General features: G+C 51.3%; 5 protein-coding genes and 1 non-coding gene across 6 annotated transcripts; all 6 read left to right on the forward strand.

Annotated features, from left to right (window-relative positions):
- Positions 1-1,743: 1,743 nt before the first annotated feature.
- On the forward strand, positions 1,744-4,986 carry GLRG_10028 (glycosyl hydrolase family 2; the record flags this gene model as incomplete). The annotated part of the gene is made up of 3 exons (XM_008100713.1): positions 1,744-2,323; positions 2,380-3,769; positions 3,831-4,986. 3 exons carry the CDS (start codon positions 1,744-1,746, stop codon positions 4,984-4,986), a joined length of 3,126 nt encoding a protein of 1,041 aa, XP_008098904.1.
- A 226-nt stretch (positions 4,987-5,212) lies between these two features.
- On the forward strand, positions 5,213-5,299 carry GLRG_13253. Its single transcript has one exon. It is a non-coding gene; the product is annotated as a tRNA-Arg (tRNA).
- A 1,155-nt stretch (positions 5,300-6,454) lies between these two features.
- Positions 6,455-7,848, forward strand: GLRG_10029 (methyltransferase domain-containing protein). The gene is made up of 8 exons (XM_008100714.1): positions 6,455-6,540; positions 6,601-6,623; positions 6,687-6,816; positions 6,867-6,904; positions 6,962-6,999; positions 7,053-7,190; positions 7,257-7,676; positions 7,732-7,848. Exons 3-8 carry the CDS (start codon positions 6,693-6,695, stop codon positions 7,766-7,768), a joined length of 795 nt encoding a protein of 264 aa, XP_008098905.1. The 5' UTR covers positions 6,455-6,540; positions 6,601-6,623; positions 6,687-6,692; the 3' UTR covers positions 7,769-7,848.
- A 615-nt stretch (positions 7,849-8,463) lies between these two features.
- Positions 8,464-9,198, forward strand: GLRG_10030 (uncharacterized protein; the record flags this gene model as incomplete). Its single annotated transcript, XM_008100715.1, has 1 exon — positions 8,464-9,198. One exon carries the CDS (start codon positions 8,464-8,466, stop codon positions 9,196-9,198), a length of 735 nt encoding a protein of 244 aa, XP_008098906.1.
- Positions 9,199-10,051: 853 nt separating this feature from the next.
- Positions 10,052-12,161, forward strand: GLRG_10031 (GMC oxidoreductase; the record flags this gene model as incomplete). The annotated part of the gene is made up of 5 exons (XM_008100716.1): positions 10,052-10,172; positions 10,225-10,568; positions 10,617-11,175; positions 11,234-11,941; positions 12,001-12,161. The coding sequence occupies 5 exons, from the start codon at positions 10,052-10,054 to the stop codon at positions 12,159-12,161; spliced, it is 1,893 nt and encodes a 630-aa protein (XP_008098907.1).
- A 1,018-nt stretch (positions 12,162-13,179) lies between these two features.
- On the forward strand, positions 13,180-13,931 carry GLRG_10032 (uncharacterized protein; the record flags this gene model as incomplete). Its single annotated transcript, XM_008100717.1, has 2 exons — positions 13,180-13,403; positions 13,472-13,931. 2 exons carry the CDS (start codon positions 13,180-13,182, stop codon positions 13,929-13,931), a joined length of 684 nt encoding a protein of 227 aa, XP_008098908.1.

The following is a 13,931-nucleotide window of genomic DNA, read 5'->3' on the forward strand; positions in this document are numbered from 1 at the left end:
ATTCTGTCCAGGAAGAGACTTTCTGTTTGTAAAGGATTCGCGTGGTAGTCGCTTGTCTTGGAGATTACTGAGACAAGGTAGCGTAATTACAAGCAGGTAAAGACCGGTGATTGATCCGTGACCCGGCCCGGGCACGCCCCATAATTACCGCTAAACGCGGCCCGGTGCCGGAACTTATCTGGACGGTCCATATCCGCCGCGGCCAACCTGCATGGTGCTCAAGACCGTCTCATCTGGTTTGGGCTTCAAGGTTTTCTTGACAGGGTTCAGCGTGCTGAACACCTCCTCCAACTCCTAAGGATCGGCTCTTGGTCTCAGGGGAGGGAAACCATCTCTATTGCATGGGCACGACCAGACCAATTGGTGCCGCATCCGGAAGCTTACCATAATGACGGCGTCAAATATATCCCAGAAAATGAAGATGTTGTAAAAGTAGAATATGATGGTAGCAGAACAGAAGGAGCAGAGGCTTGGAGAGACTGCTCAGTTTGAGTTCCTCAATTACTCCCGGAAAACTTGCGTAGGTTGGAGCTCGGTGAAATATAGCAGGGGCAGGCGCGAAACAAGTAATGAGCCGCCTAGCGGAGGACTGCACGAAACCAAGATGGGGTCAGTCGGACTAAGGAGAGGTCCGCGAGGGAACATTTATGTCTTGCCTGAATGCAAGTACCAATGTTGATGACACTCACAACACGGATGGAGATTCCGATCCCATCTGCCGTCGAGGTAAGCCAATCTACTCATCATTAGATTTGGATTAACTAGTATTATGCACAACAGAAGAACACAGTGTGGTTGTCAGTCGCAATACTCAACATTATAGAAGGTTTCTGGATTGACACAGCAGTTAGCTGTACGCAAACGCGACCCCAAGGGGGCCCAAGAGATCAGGACCAGTGGAAATGTGGAACGTGGAGGGATCATAGAATTGAATAGGTTCAATCGATGGAGATGAAAGACTGGAGAGTGATAACGCAGCCCGCCTGCGTGTTCTGGTCGTAGGACTGCAAGCCCACCAAAAGATAAGGTAGCCCCGCTCCGCATTGAGGGGCCATTACACTAGAAAGAACATCCAAGCGGTACAAGGCAGAAAGAAACGAGGGAGTCTGGGTTGACATGCCGGTTGGCCAACCGTGAACCAACAGCACGGGTTCGTACGCATTTATCAGCCAACATTAGCCGGGGTATAGACATCTTCAATCCAGGGTAACAAACACGGAGAAAGTGAGTCTCCCATCATTCCAAGATGGTATATCAGGTGTCGCAACAGTTCCAGCCCAGATAATGGTGCGGGGCCGGCCCCGGCTTCCCCGGACCCAATCAGAGCCACTCAAGATCGGGCAAGTCCAAGCCCCTTCTCGGATGAAGTAGAGGAGAACAGGGATCATCTTGGGGTCGTCGTACACCGATACGACCTGACTCGAATCTACCCCGAGGACAGTCCAGTGTTTGCCCCACGCTCGCTCGTCATATAGCGGGGGCAACTTGGTCTCACGAGAAAACGCAAGCTCGCCGTGGGGACTGTCTGGTCTTTGTCTCGGTGTTGCACCCGACACATTACTCCGCTTGGAACATTGTGCGCAAATAAATAAAGACTAGACCTTGGTGGCCATCTTTCGTCCCATAGAACCTTCGCTCCCTCCTGCTCTCTGTCTCTCTCCTCTTCACTCTCACTCCCTTTGCCCCTTCCTTAACTCCAATCTGTGCCTCAACACGTTGCTCCCTCTCCTTCGATTCGTTGCCATGGCCCCCCAAAGCTTGTCCCTCCAGGCAAAGGAGGGAGTTCATGATTATGAGAACCCCTCCGTCTTCCGACGCAACACTCTGCCTGCTCGAGCATACTTCATTCCTGAGACATCGCTGCTGCTCAATGGCGTCTGGGACTTCCATATGGCTGGTACTCCCGAGGAGGCGCCATTGCCGGAAGACAAGGGCGACGAATGGGGCACCATCAACGTTCCAGGTCACTGGCAGCTTCAGGGACACGGATATCCGTGGTACACCAACACTCAGTTTCCCATTCCCGTGAGCCCTCCGTACGTGCCCAGCGAGAACCCTACGGGTACCTACAAACGCACATTTTACGTCCCCTCGACGTGGGACGCGAAGTCGCAGTTGCGCCTGAGATTCGATGGTGTCGACTCTGCATACCATATCTGGGTCAACGGCGTGCTCATTGGATTCGCGCAAGGGTCTCGAAACGCGTCCGAGTTCGATGTCACAAGCATTCTGAAGAAGGACGGCCCAAACGAGCTCTTTGTCAGAGTTTACCAATGGTCTGACGCAACATACATCGAGGATCAAGATCAATGGTGGCTTTCTGGTGAGTGAAAGCCAAGACGTCTGCCCGTTGGGCATCTCCTAACCACTTGTTCGCAGGCATCTTCCGCGACGTCACCCTCCTTGCCGTTCCCGAGGCCACCAGAATCGAGGATTGGTTCCTCCGCACCGACTTGGACGAGAAATATGAAGATGCTACCCTCCTCGCGACTATCGACGTCAAGACTGCCGAAAAGGGCACTGTCAAGCTCACTCTCAGCGAACTTGGCAAGAATGGTGGCGCCGTGATCGCCACCAAGGAGGCAGAGGTTACCTCTAGCGACACAAAAGTCGATCTTAGCATTCCAGTTACGAACCCCAAGAAGTGGACGGCCGAGACACCCTACCTCTACCGAGTCGATATCACCCTCGGCTCCCACTCCATTTACCAAAACATTGGCTTCCGCAAGGTTGAGCGGAAGAACGGCCTCATCACCGTGAACGGTGTACCCATCCGCATCAGAGGTGTGAACAGACATGAGCACCACGCTCATTTTGGCCGCGCCGTCCCTCTCGAGTACGCCAAGCGCGACCTCCTCATCATGAAGAACCACAACATCAACTCTCTGCGATGCTCGCACTACCCTCCCGACCCCCGTGTCTTCGAGCTCGCTGACGAGCTCGGCCTGTGGGTCATGGACGAGGCCGATCTTGAGTGCCATGGTTTCTACGATGCGGTTGCACGCCCACAAGATGTCGATGAGGCGGCGGACTACGAAGAGCGCAAGGCTGTAACCTTCCCGCTAGCCGGCAAGTACACCACCGAAAACCCCGAGTGGCGTGAGGCCTACCTCGACCGCATGGTCCAAATGGTTCAGCGTGACAAGAACCACACGAGTATCATCATGTGGTCGCTCGGTAACGAATCTTTTTACGGAGAAAACCACAAGGTCATGGACGAGTATGCCAGGAAGTTTGACTCTGGTCGCCCAATCCACTACGAGGGTGATGTCAATGCTGAGACTGCAGACATGTACTCTTATATGTACCCTCCTATTGACCGCCTGAACAGCCTGGTCGAGACTGAGGGTGTGAAAGAGGATGGAAGCTTTGACAAGCCCGTTATCCTCTGCGAGTACGGCCATGCCATGGGTAATGGCCCTGGTGGCCTCGATGACTATATCGAGGCTTTCGAGAAGTACCCCCGCCTTCAAGGCGGCTACATCTGGGAATGGGCAAACCATGGTATCTGGAAGGAAGATGCCGACGGTAAGGGCTACTACGCCTATGGCGGAGACTTTGGCGAACGCCCTCATGACGGCACCTTCGTCATGGACGGTCTCCTTTACAGCACCCATGACCCTACTCCTGGCTTGGTGGAGCTCAAGAAGGCGTACCAGCCTCTCCAGCTATCTGTTGAGGGCAACCAGTTGGTGGTGAAGAACAAGTACGACTTTGTCGGCGTCGACCACCTCACTTCCACCTATAAGGTTGAGGAGCTGGGCGAAAAGTGAGTCTGCCTGGTTGTGAACCAAGTTCAAGAAAAATGACACTGACAATAATTGAATCAGATCCACCCTTCTCGCCTCGGGTAGCCTTGATATTCCCAAGGTGGCCGCCGGCGAGACTGTTAAGGTCGATCTCCCCTCAAGCTTCGCGAGCATCAAGTCCGACAAAGAGGTCTACCTCACTGTGACCTTTGGCCTTAAGGAGTCCACCAACTGGGCCGAGCCCGGTCACGAGATTGCCTGGATTCAACACAAGCTGTCTGGTGTGCCCGCTGCTCCCAAACTGGCCACTAGCACCCTTACCTCCAAGCTGCAGGTCGAAAAGTCCCGCGCCAAGGCAACTGTTTCCGGCTCTGACTTTGCTATCACTTTTGACACTGCCCGCGGCTACCTCGCTTCCTGGACAGCTGCAGGCATCCCTCTCCTTGAGAAGGACGCCGCCACCGGTGCTGCCATCATTCCTAACTTTTGGCGTGCCCCAACCGACAATGACAAGCCCAATGACGAGCCTTACTGGGTTCGCTTCGGCGTCAATGCCTTTGACAGTCAGCTCCGGTCGCTCAAGATCAACGAGTCGACTGATAAGGTTGAGGTCACTACTAACACCTACCTGTCTCCCCGTATTCTCGACTGGGGGTGGGAAACCACCACGACCTACACCATCGAGTCCACTGGTCGGCTTACGATTGCAGTTGAGCTGAAGCCCCGCGGCATCAAGCCCACCCACATCCCTCGCGTGGGTCTGAACCTGCGTCTTCCTAAATCGCTCAACAACGTCAAGTATCTTGCCCTCGGCCCCGGCGAATCGTACCCGGACAAGAAGTCCAGCCAGCACCTTGGCGTCTTTAGTGCTACTGTGCCGGAGCTGCACCAGCACTACGAGGTACCCCAAGAGGGCGGTAACCACATGGAGACTCGCTACGCCAAGCTGACGGAGGATCACGGCCGCGGCCTTCGTGCCATTCCGGCTGATGCTGCTGTCTGGTCCGAGGAAGAGTGGCGTCAGTTCAGTTTCCAGGTCAGCCGGTACACTTCCGAGACGGTGCGGAAGGCCGCGCACCCATGCGACCTCGTGGAGGAAGATGCGACGCTCCTTCGATTGGACGCTCGCGTTGCCGGTGTTGGTAGCGCTGCTTGCGGCCCGAACGTTCGTGAGGACCTCAAGGTGCATGTCGGAGAGTTCAAGTTTGGATTTGTACTTGAGAGAGTTGGGTTCTAATGATTGAAATGCAATGACAATGGAGGAACGTCAAATAAGACAGAGAGGAGATCCCGAAATAAGTAGAGCTATAAACAGAATGATGAATGACCACACTACATCACAGATGGCCGATACTCGTTCGTTGCCTGTGAATCAACGAGTAACGGGGTGAAGTGATCATGGCCGAAATTGAGTAGACATCCAAGCACAAGTTGTTGATTGATGCAGCCAATCATAAATCACCGGCCGGTTGGCCCAATGGCAAGGCGTCTGACTACGATTGAAAAAGATTTTAATCAGGAGATTCTGGGTTCGACCCCCAGGCTGGTCAATTCTTTTGCAACTCCAGTATATACGGTCTGAAGAAAGAACTTTTGTTCGAGACGCAAAACAGCAGTTAAGTTCTTATATAATAATTCATCTACTCTTTATAGTTTAAACTTCGCTTGCGGTCTATGAGAGAAAAGAATAGAAAACGTCGTAATAGCTATAAAAAGCATGTGTCTACATGATAAACACAACCCTTGTGTACAACAATTAGTTCTGGAACTGATTCTGTGGCCTGCTTATCCTCTTTCCCGCTTTCACCTAAAGGCATGGGATTAGGCCGTATACAGAGCCTACTTGATCATGTGTCATATATCATGTGCAATAGTGGCATTTATCCGTGCCGGAAACAGATATGAGCTCGTTGGATTTAAGCTTCTACCGCTATGAGGTTGCACCTCCAGAGTGTGTCTTGTATTATGATGTACGAATAGTACTCGTACTTTGCCCGGCACTTGGATATCACTGTTTGCTTTGTACCGAGCCTACAGCGGGGTTGTCTTCAACGACTTGCAGTTTTTATCCACGATGATATTGCCACCGAGTCCAATTAGGAAGGAGATAACACCTTTCAGGGGGGCCGCATCCGCATATGCTACTGAGGCCTACAACCAACAATCCCTTGCATAGCGCATGACGTGAGGGGTTTATCTGCATCCCATAGTCCGACAAATCACGCCGCTCCAACACCGGATTTCAAAGATTGGCGCTGTGAAGTATTTCTGTCCTTTATAACCAACGCTGATACCCCGATCAAACACGTACCACAGAATATTCCTACCCATTTCGACCAGTATGGTTGACGCAAGTCCAACGATGCGTGCCAGCTCCCCGGCTACAGCCCACGAATCTTTGCAACCACCAGGACCTCCAGCATTCCTATCAGCGACAACTAGCACGGCCCCTGATCCAGTGATAGTACAGCCTCCAGCTGACTCTATTGTGGATGCAGCACCAATCGCAATTGACCAAGGCGCAAACGTAAGTTACTGTACTCCTTACTCTCCATGAGCCTTCTGGATCATCTCCTCTGATTTGTTCTATCTCATTAGGATGACGCGTCAACAATTGATGAAAGACTGTATGCATGGATGACCCAGAACTATCCTCTCTACACTTATGTTCTATTTACTGATAAAGAATGCTCTGGGATTTTAAGTTCCTCATATACGGCGTCGTTGACTTCGTCTGTTGTGGACTATCCGACTGAGTATGGCCGGCGATATCACGCGTTCCGAGCCGGAGGTAGGTTCTATCGTTTATCATTCGGTTTACCCTTTTACTTCCCGCTGACCGGCAATTTAGCATACAATTTCCCCAATGATGAGGTGCAAACTGATAGGCTACTGCTCTTCTTCTTCAGAAGCTTGGACATGCTAACCTTCATCTAGGCAGAAATGGAGCGACTAGACATGGTTCACACCTTGATGGTAAAGACAATCGGAAACAGGCTGTTCCTGGCACCTATCGACGAGGCTAAAACTCACCGTATACTTGATGTTGGGACGGGGACAGGTATATGTATGCTATCATCCCTTTTTCAAGGCCATGGATTGATGCTCACGTCCCAGGGTCCATGGAGATGGGCGACTTGTTTCCCAAAGCGGAGGTACGCATATCAATGAGTGATGGTAAGACACAGTTCTTGGTCGCTGAGAAGAAGCAGATCCTCGGCAACGACCTCAGTGCTATCCAGCCAGACTGGTACTAGTCCATTATATCACAGGATCGAAGGAAGATTGCTGACATTGAGGCAGGGTTCCACCAAATGTCAAGTTTGAAATTGATGATGTTGAGAGTGAATGGGTCAACGATCAGAAGTATGACTTCATTTTCAGCCGATACCTAAGTGGGTCTTTGGCAGACTGGCCGACTTATGTGAGGCGTGTCTATGAGTAAGCCTTGTCGAGTTATACATCTTTTTGGCGTGTTCATTGGCTAATACACAACAAAATATGTAGGAATCTAAGTCCTGGAGGCTGGGCTGAGTTCCAGGACTGGAGCTTCCAGATGACCTCAGATGACGGCTCCCTTGAGGGCACTGACCTGCAGCGATGGGTGAACCTCTTCATGGATGCGTCTAGGGCTTTTGGTCGGGATGCCCAAGTTGGGCCGAAGCTGGAGGGGTTAGTGCGTGACAATACTGGCTTGATCAACATTCACCATCTGCCCTACAAAATCCCAGCCGGACCATGGGCAAAGGACCCTTACTTGAAGGACATTGGGATGTGCAACCTAATCCAGATATTGGACGGCTTGGAGGGGTTTTCTATGAAGTTGCTTTGCGGAGCTCTTGGTTGGACGAAAGAGGAGGTGATTTTGCTCCTGGCCGGAGTTCGCAATGACTTGAAAAGTGGCAAAGTGCATGGATGGTACCATTAGTGAGTTCTACTATCCATCCGCTGTACCATGCATCTGTACTGATATCCTTCACAGCAATGTGGTCTACGGCCAAAAGCCTGAGGAGGAGTGAAGACACGAGGGCTGGGCTTCGGAAATTGTACGAATGATGCTTTCTGATTCCAGTTAAATGCGCAGATTATCTTTCAGCTCGAGAACTTGGAAGGCTGGAATTAGGAAAATGAGACACCACTTCAGATGGCTGAGAGGCTAAGGGGCCCGGAGAGCAGCGATGGTACTCGTTGAACACTTCTCTGACCTTGATGATCGTTTAGTTTCTCAGCATTGTGAGAGCAGCGGTCCTGCAATCTGGGCTAGACAGGAAGTAGTGGTCTGGTTCCTCAAACGCCTGCCCACGCTTGTCTTTATTGCCACGATGCCGCCTTCTTCTTTTTTTCCAAAAGGGCCACGTCATGGATCTGTCAAAACGAAGGCAGCAGCAACTGGATTCTGCCATCTACGCTTACCTTAGGTGATTAGTTCTCGACCAAGGCAAAAACACCTGTGCGCCTCGCAGTTCGATTTCCATTCTTCCATCTTCCACCTCCCAACATCACGCATTGTCATATCGCTTGACAGCCGTCTTTCGCCTCGGCATCATCGACCCCGCCTATCCAATATCAACACCTATAGACTTTCCTGCATCTTTTCTCTGCTCTGGACCTCGTAAAATTTTCTCTACAATTGAGCCAGTCTTGAACCTGAGAGTTGGTCCTAGTTTCACTCCCATCGAACCCAACGTCACTTGCACCTAGACATCGAAGCGTAATGGACATACACCCTGTATTCACTGCAATCACCAAGTCCCCCACAGCCACGGGGGCACAAGAGGCCGCTCATGACCAAGCACCCACGAGTGACGGCCTTGCTCCCACCTTGTATGCGCCTTCGACCTCTGTTCCACAGCTTCCACCGATAGTTCACCTCATTCATGGCAGACTGGGACGAGAGAAAGTCTACACAGTCATATCCCCCGACTACAATACACCATGCATCATCCTCGTCGACATGCACTGGTACTCCTCGTCCTTCACTGTGAAGATGTTGAATGGAGACAGTCTCACCACTGGGGTTTTCGCAACTGCACGCGGGAAGGTCGGCACATACTTCGGCCAAAATTTCCTCGAAGTCACGCTACCCTCTCCTCTGCCCACTCAGACCTCAGGTACCAAGATCAGCATGAAATGCCGCATGTCTCCCTTCCAGCGTCATTTCATCAACTTGGACTTGGTTGTTGAAGGAGATGAGCATTGCTTGGAATGGAAAAAAACTACTGACGCCGAGGCGAAGGCGCTTAGAGAGGCGTTCTATCGGAAACTGGTTCGAAGGTCTGGCCCCAAATCCAGCACCGGCAACTCAAGCATGCTACCACAGGCGGGCTTCAAGAACGATGGCGAGGAGATTGTCGCTTTCATGGCAGACAACAGTCGATGGAAACCGGGCCACAGCTTCACTGTCCATTTCAAGGCCTCCGGGCTTGAGGGCACCTTGGGCGAAAATTAGAAGTCTTTCGTTCTCTTGTCTGGACTTTGGCTTTGGTGGATTGATCTCTCGCGGCACAGCACGCTGGCGGGCGGTGCTGTGATTGCTGCCGCTGGGATAACTTTTATTGCAGGGGCCGCTCCTTGATGGTGGACGACTTCAACCTCGATAGAAACATGGCGAGCCTCTATGAGCGCTAAGAAACTGTAACTTAGTGGGATACCTGGGCGATGAACTCTCCGCATGCTACGTTTTATACAACATTTTGACCTAGGACTGCATTAGTGATAACATTGCACAGACTTATACAAGGCAGATAGATCCTACGGACCGTTGCGGGCGAAGCCAGGAGTAAAGCCCTATCAAGTGCCCGAAGTGGACTTCTTCCCCGTAGCTCTACTGGAGGAATCGGTGAACCTATTTCTGCGAAACAGTTTGAAGGAACACAAACCATGCCCTCTTTAATACCATTTGTTCGCTTGGACTGGACTGGATGGCTCTTTAGTCCGTAATGGGGATACGTTGTTACGCTGACCGACGATCAACGTGAGCTGACAAGCTGCACACTCTCTTGCTGCAAAATGCAAGTGACAGAACCGATTTGTAAACGTGTTGCACAGAGATTGCCAAGAGGCTAGGACTCCCCATGCAACGTTGGATGCAGCCCCCGCCTATGCGTTCCGTCATGATGCTGAATCCATTCTCTAGCTGACGTGCCTGCTACCAGTTTTCTGCTCTTAGTAGCGGGGTTCAGGCCGACTAACTAAAACTGTCAAATTTTCCATGACGATAAATACAGAGCCTCTGCCAGTGGGCGAATTGCTCTTTGTCTTCAACACTTTCTTCCTGTTTGACGCTGATTTTCAGTTTCAGTATGGGCTCGATAAAGCTTAAGAGCGCCTTGATGGGTGCCTTGACGATGGCAACCGTTTCCAAGGGGGTTATCACGGAGCTTCCTAACGCTCTGACTGAAGTAGACGTCATAATCGCCGGAGGTAAGTCTTAATGACATCTATCGCTCAACATCCGAACTCATTCCCACAACAGGCGGCACATGTGGGAGCATCGTTGCCTCGAGGCTGGCCGAAACAGACCCAGGACTTTCGATTCTTGTCATCGAGCAGGGTCAGGACAGTTACAATGTGACTAACGTCATCTATCCCGTGCTGTTTGAGAGAAACACCTTGCCAGACTCCAAGACCGCCCTCTTCTGGAAAGCCAAAAAGTCCCCGCAGCTTGCCAATCGTGCGCCAGTAGTCGAGACTGGGGGAACAATAGGCGGCGGGTCCTCAATCAACTGGATGGTATACACCAGAGGACAGTGGGATGACTTTGACTCCTGGAACACTCCAGGATGGAGTGCGGACGACCTCTTGCCGTTCATTCAAAAGGTAAGGAATCTTGATCCGTGGGGATTTGCCAGCTGACAGGTAACCAAGGTGGAAACCTACCATGGAGTGACGAACAACGAATCGACGCATGGCTACAATGGGCCAATCCAGGTGTCCAAGGGAACGCACCAGGCACCTCGGGCTGAAAGGGGATGGATCGACGGCGCCGTTGACGCTGGTTTCGCCGAAATCGAAGATTTGCAAAGCCTACACTCTAACAATGGTTCAGGGCCGTGGTACCGATACGTATCACCCGAAAATGGCCGTCGTCAGGATGTGGCACACCGCTATCTATACCCGCTCTTGCAGAGCGGCGAGTATCCGAACCTGCATGTGCTCGTTGAGACTCAGGTCCTTCGAGTCCTTTTTGAGGGAGAAGAAAAGCGCGCTGTCGGAGTAGAGATCCGTGCGAATCCAAATTTCGCTCAGAGTGGTCGCGACAATAGCACCAAGACTGTCAAGGCTAGGAAGCTTGTTATTGCGTCAGCCGGCTCATTCGCCACGCCGCTGCTTCTCGAGAGGTCCGGTGTTGGAGATCCCGAGGTGCTTGAAAGAGCAGGAGTGCCTGTTGTCAAGAGTCTTCTTGGGGTAGGCAATGATTTTCAAGGCAGGACAAGTCTCCCATTATGAACAATATGAGCCTTACTTACAGACTTTTTTGATAGACCATCACTTTGTAGGCTATGTCTACCGCACAAATCTCGGGCCAAACGAGACTATAAATGGCATGGTACGAAATGACCGAGGGAGAGACGTGGAGGCCATGATTGCATCGGACGACAAGCAAATGGGATGGAACGGCCATGACGCCTCCAGCAAGCTCAGGCCATCGCCTGCGGACATTTCAGCCATTGGACCGAAGTTTCAAGCTGCATGGGATAGAGACTTTAAAGATTCGCCAAACCGTCCTCTCATGATCATGGGGCTCTTCAATGCCTACTTTGGCGACCCTGATGCCCTTCCCGACGACGCCGAGTACGTCACCACTGCACCTTGGGTCACTTATCCGTATGCAAGGGGTCACATCCACATCACCGGCCCCACTGTCGACGATGCCTACGATTTCGATTCTGGCTGGCTGCTTGACGAGAATGACATTGACCTCAAGAGCCACATCTGGGGGTACAAGACCCAGAGATCGATCGCACGACGAATGCCAATCTTCAGGGGCGAGCTAGCATCAGGAAACCCTCGCTTTGATAACACGTCGAGTGCTGCCGTGATAGGGCTAGCAGATGGCCCAGTAACCGACGCGATAGAGTACTCGGCCGAGGACGAGGCTGCCATCGTGCAGTATATACGTGAGAATATAGGAACCTCTAGGCACCCGCTGGGAACGTGCAAGATGGCGCCACGGGAGGAGAAAGGTGTTGGTATGTCGTTACTTTGGATCACAAAACTCAATTCATCTCGCTAATGCGCAGCATTGTAGTTGATCCCAACCTCAACGTCTATGGAGTATCTGGGCTCAAGATTGCGGACTTGAGTGTGCCCCCTCGCCAAGTTGCTGCTAATACTTATAACGCAGCGCTGATACTGGGAGAGAAAGCGGCGGATATCATAATGACTGAGCTAAAACTGCTGGAGATGTAGATGGATTGCTTAAAAGACGAGCCACGCTTGCGCGTGCTAACATCTTTTGAAATTGTTGGGATATTGACCTCTGGATATCCTGGAGTTGGGTGGAGCTGAATCCGGGGTTACGTGCTGTTACACGTGACCCACCTTAGCCTCCCTATTTAAATATCTACACCACGGTAACTGCCACTTTATTTCCTTTCTCTTCTCGTTAATCAATCAATAACCTCGCACCCATAGTCAATAGATACTATTGCTGCGATACAATCGATCGACCTGTGATACCAACAGAAATACTTGCAATGCATAGACGGCATGACCTTCACGTCTTTTGTGGTCTATATACATGAAAAGGGGAAAGATATCTCAACAGTTACCAGACATATTAACAAAATTGTTACATTGTATTACAGTCAAATAAACAATAATGTAAAACAGACAGCCTGTAGTTAACCCGTCGAGCTCAACTATGTAAGTTAATCAACCAGACAGCTCTAACAGAACAGCGGCGTTGCAGACGTGTAGTGCATGTTACCTATTCAATACAAGACTGAAGACCTGATTCTTTTAGCCGATTTCTTGCCTCGTTTCTTTTCACAAACACAATGTCATGGCGATAATCGTAAGCGTGCTACGTCACCGGGAGCCATTGGGGGCTAGCGGCTCTCCCACATCTAAATCGCCGCCTATGTTAATCAACTACACCACGTATAGAATTTCCAATCCATTCGAAATAGAATAGTAAAGGAAAAAAGGTATGGGCATCAGCCCAAAACAAGAACTACATCTTGTCCGCGTGATGATAGCAGTTCGACTACAATGGAGCAGTGGTCTATGGACCCCTCGCGTCAGCGCTTACGAGTCGATTTAGGCACCGGTCAATTATCGAAACTACAAATATTACTACCGCACAGCACTGAGACTTCTTCCTCGACCACTTCACAAGCTCAGTGATACTAACTACCAAGTTTCGACTACTTGCCTGTTCTAATTTCGTCGGCCAATCCTGCAAACCAAGCCCATACATTCAGCAATGACCGTGACTGAAATAGGCTGCTGTGGCATTAAGCCCGGTTTGAGAATCATGGACGAATCGACACCAGAGGGGAAGATTTACATGGGAGTCTACAAGAAGTTGAATGCTTCGCCAGAAGGCCCTCACCGGATGTATCTGAGTGTGGATCTCGACGAGCCGTTCAAGGTGTACAGCCTTTTCGACTGGGACTCTCTCGAACACCACGAAAAGTTTGCCAATACGTGAGTCGGCCAGAAAAACACAAGCATCTACCTTCAAAAGACCCACCATTCTCAGCTGAAAATAACAGGTTTGGCGAGGGTGTCCAGGAGGACTTTGGAAAGGTCTTGACCCATGGCGAATACACCAAGCACATCACCCCCACGCCGCCTCTCCAGGAAGCGCTGGAGTCTGCCGTGACTGATGTGTTCCTCGTGCACTGCCCTTCGGACATCTCGCCAGACGACAAGGTCACGACTGAGCTTCGTGGGATTCTGAAAAAGGGGTTCGGTCAGCACGCCGACGTCACTGCAATCAGCTACGGGTGGGGGGTAGAGAATGACTTTCCTGTGTACGGAATAGGCGGAGGAATGGTTGGGTCGGTGTTCTCAGCGTTTGTTGGATGGGCCAGCGTTGAGGCGAACACGACGTGTCGCGAGGCGGCTGCTCACACCGCGATCCAAGAATCGATTCGAAGGCTGTATGGCGTTGAGGCGTTGAAGGTTCTCCGTTCAAGTTGCGCAGTCCTAGAGAGAAATGATAAGAGGTGA

The sequence above is a fragment of the Colletotrichum graminicola genome (assembly GCF_000149035.1).
Source record: "Colletotrichum graminicola M1.001 genomic scaffold supercont1.55, whole genome shotgun sequence".
Classification (NCBI taxonomy): Eukaryota; Fungi; Ascomycota; class Sordariomycetes; order Glomerellales; family Glomerellaceae; genus Colletotrichum; species Colletotrichum graminicola.

Coding starts and splice junctions, on each gene's coding strand:
- GLRG_10029 (XM_008100714.1), top strand. CDS start 6,693: ATGGAGCGACTAGACATGGTTCACACCTTGATGGTAAAGACAATCGGA. Junction 7,000..7,052: donor AGTGCTATCCAGCCAGACTG/GTACTAGTCCAT, acceptor ACATTGAGGCAG/GGTTCCACCAAATGTCAAGT. Junction 7,191..7,256: donor TATGTGAGGCGTGTCTATGA/GTAAGCCTTGTC, acceptor CAAAATATGTAG/GAATCTAAGTCCTGGAGGCT.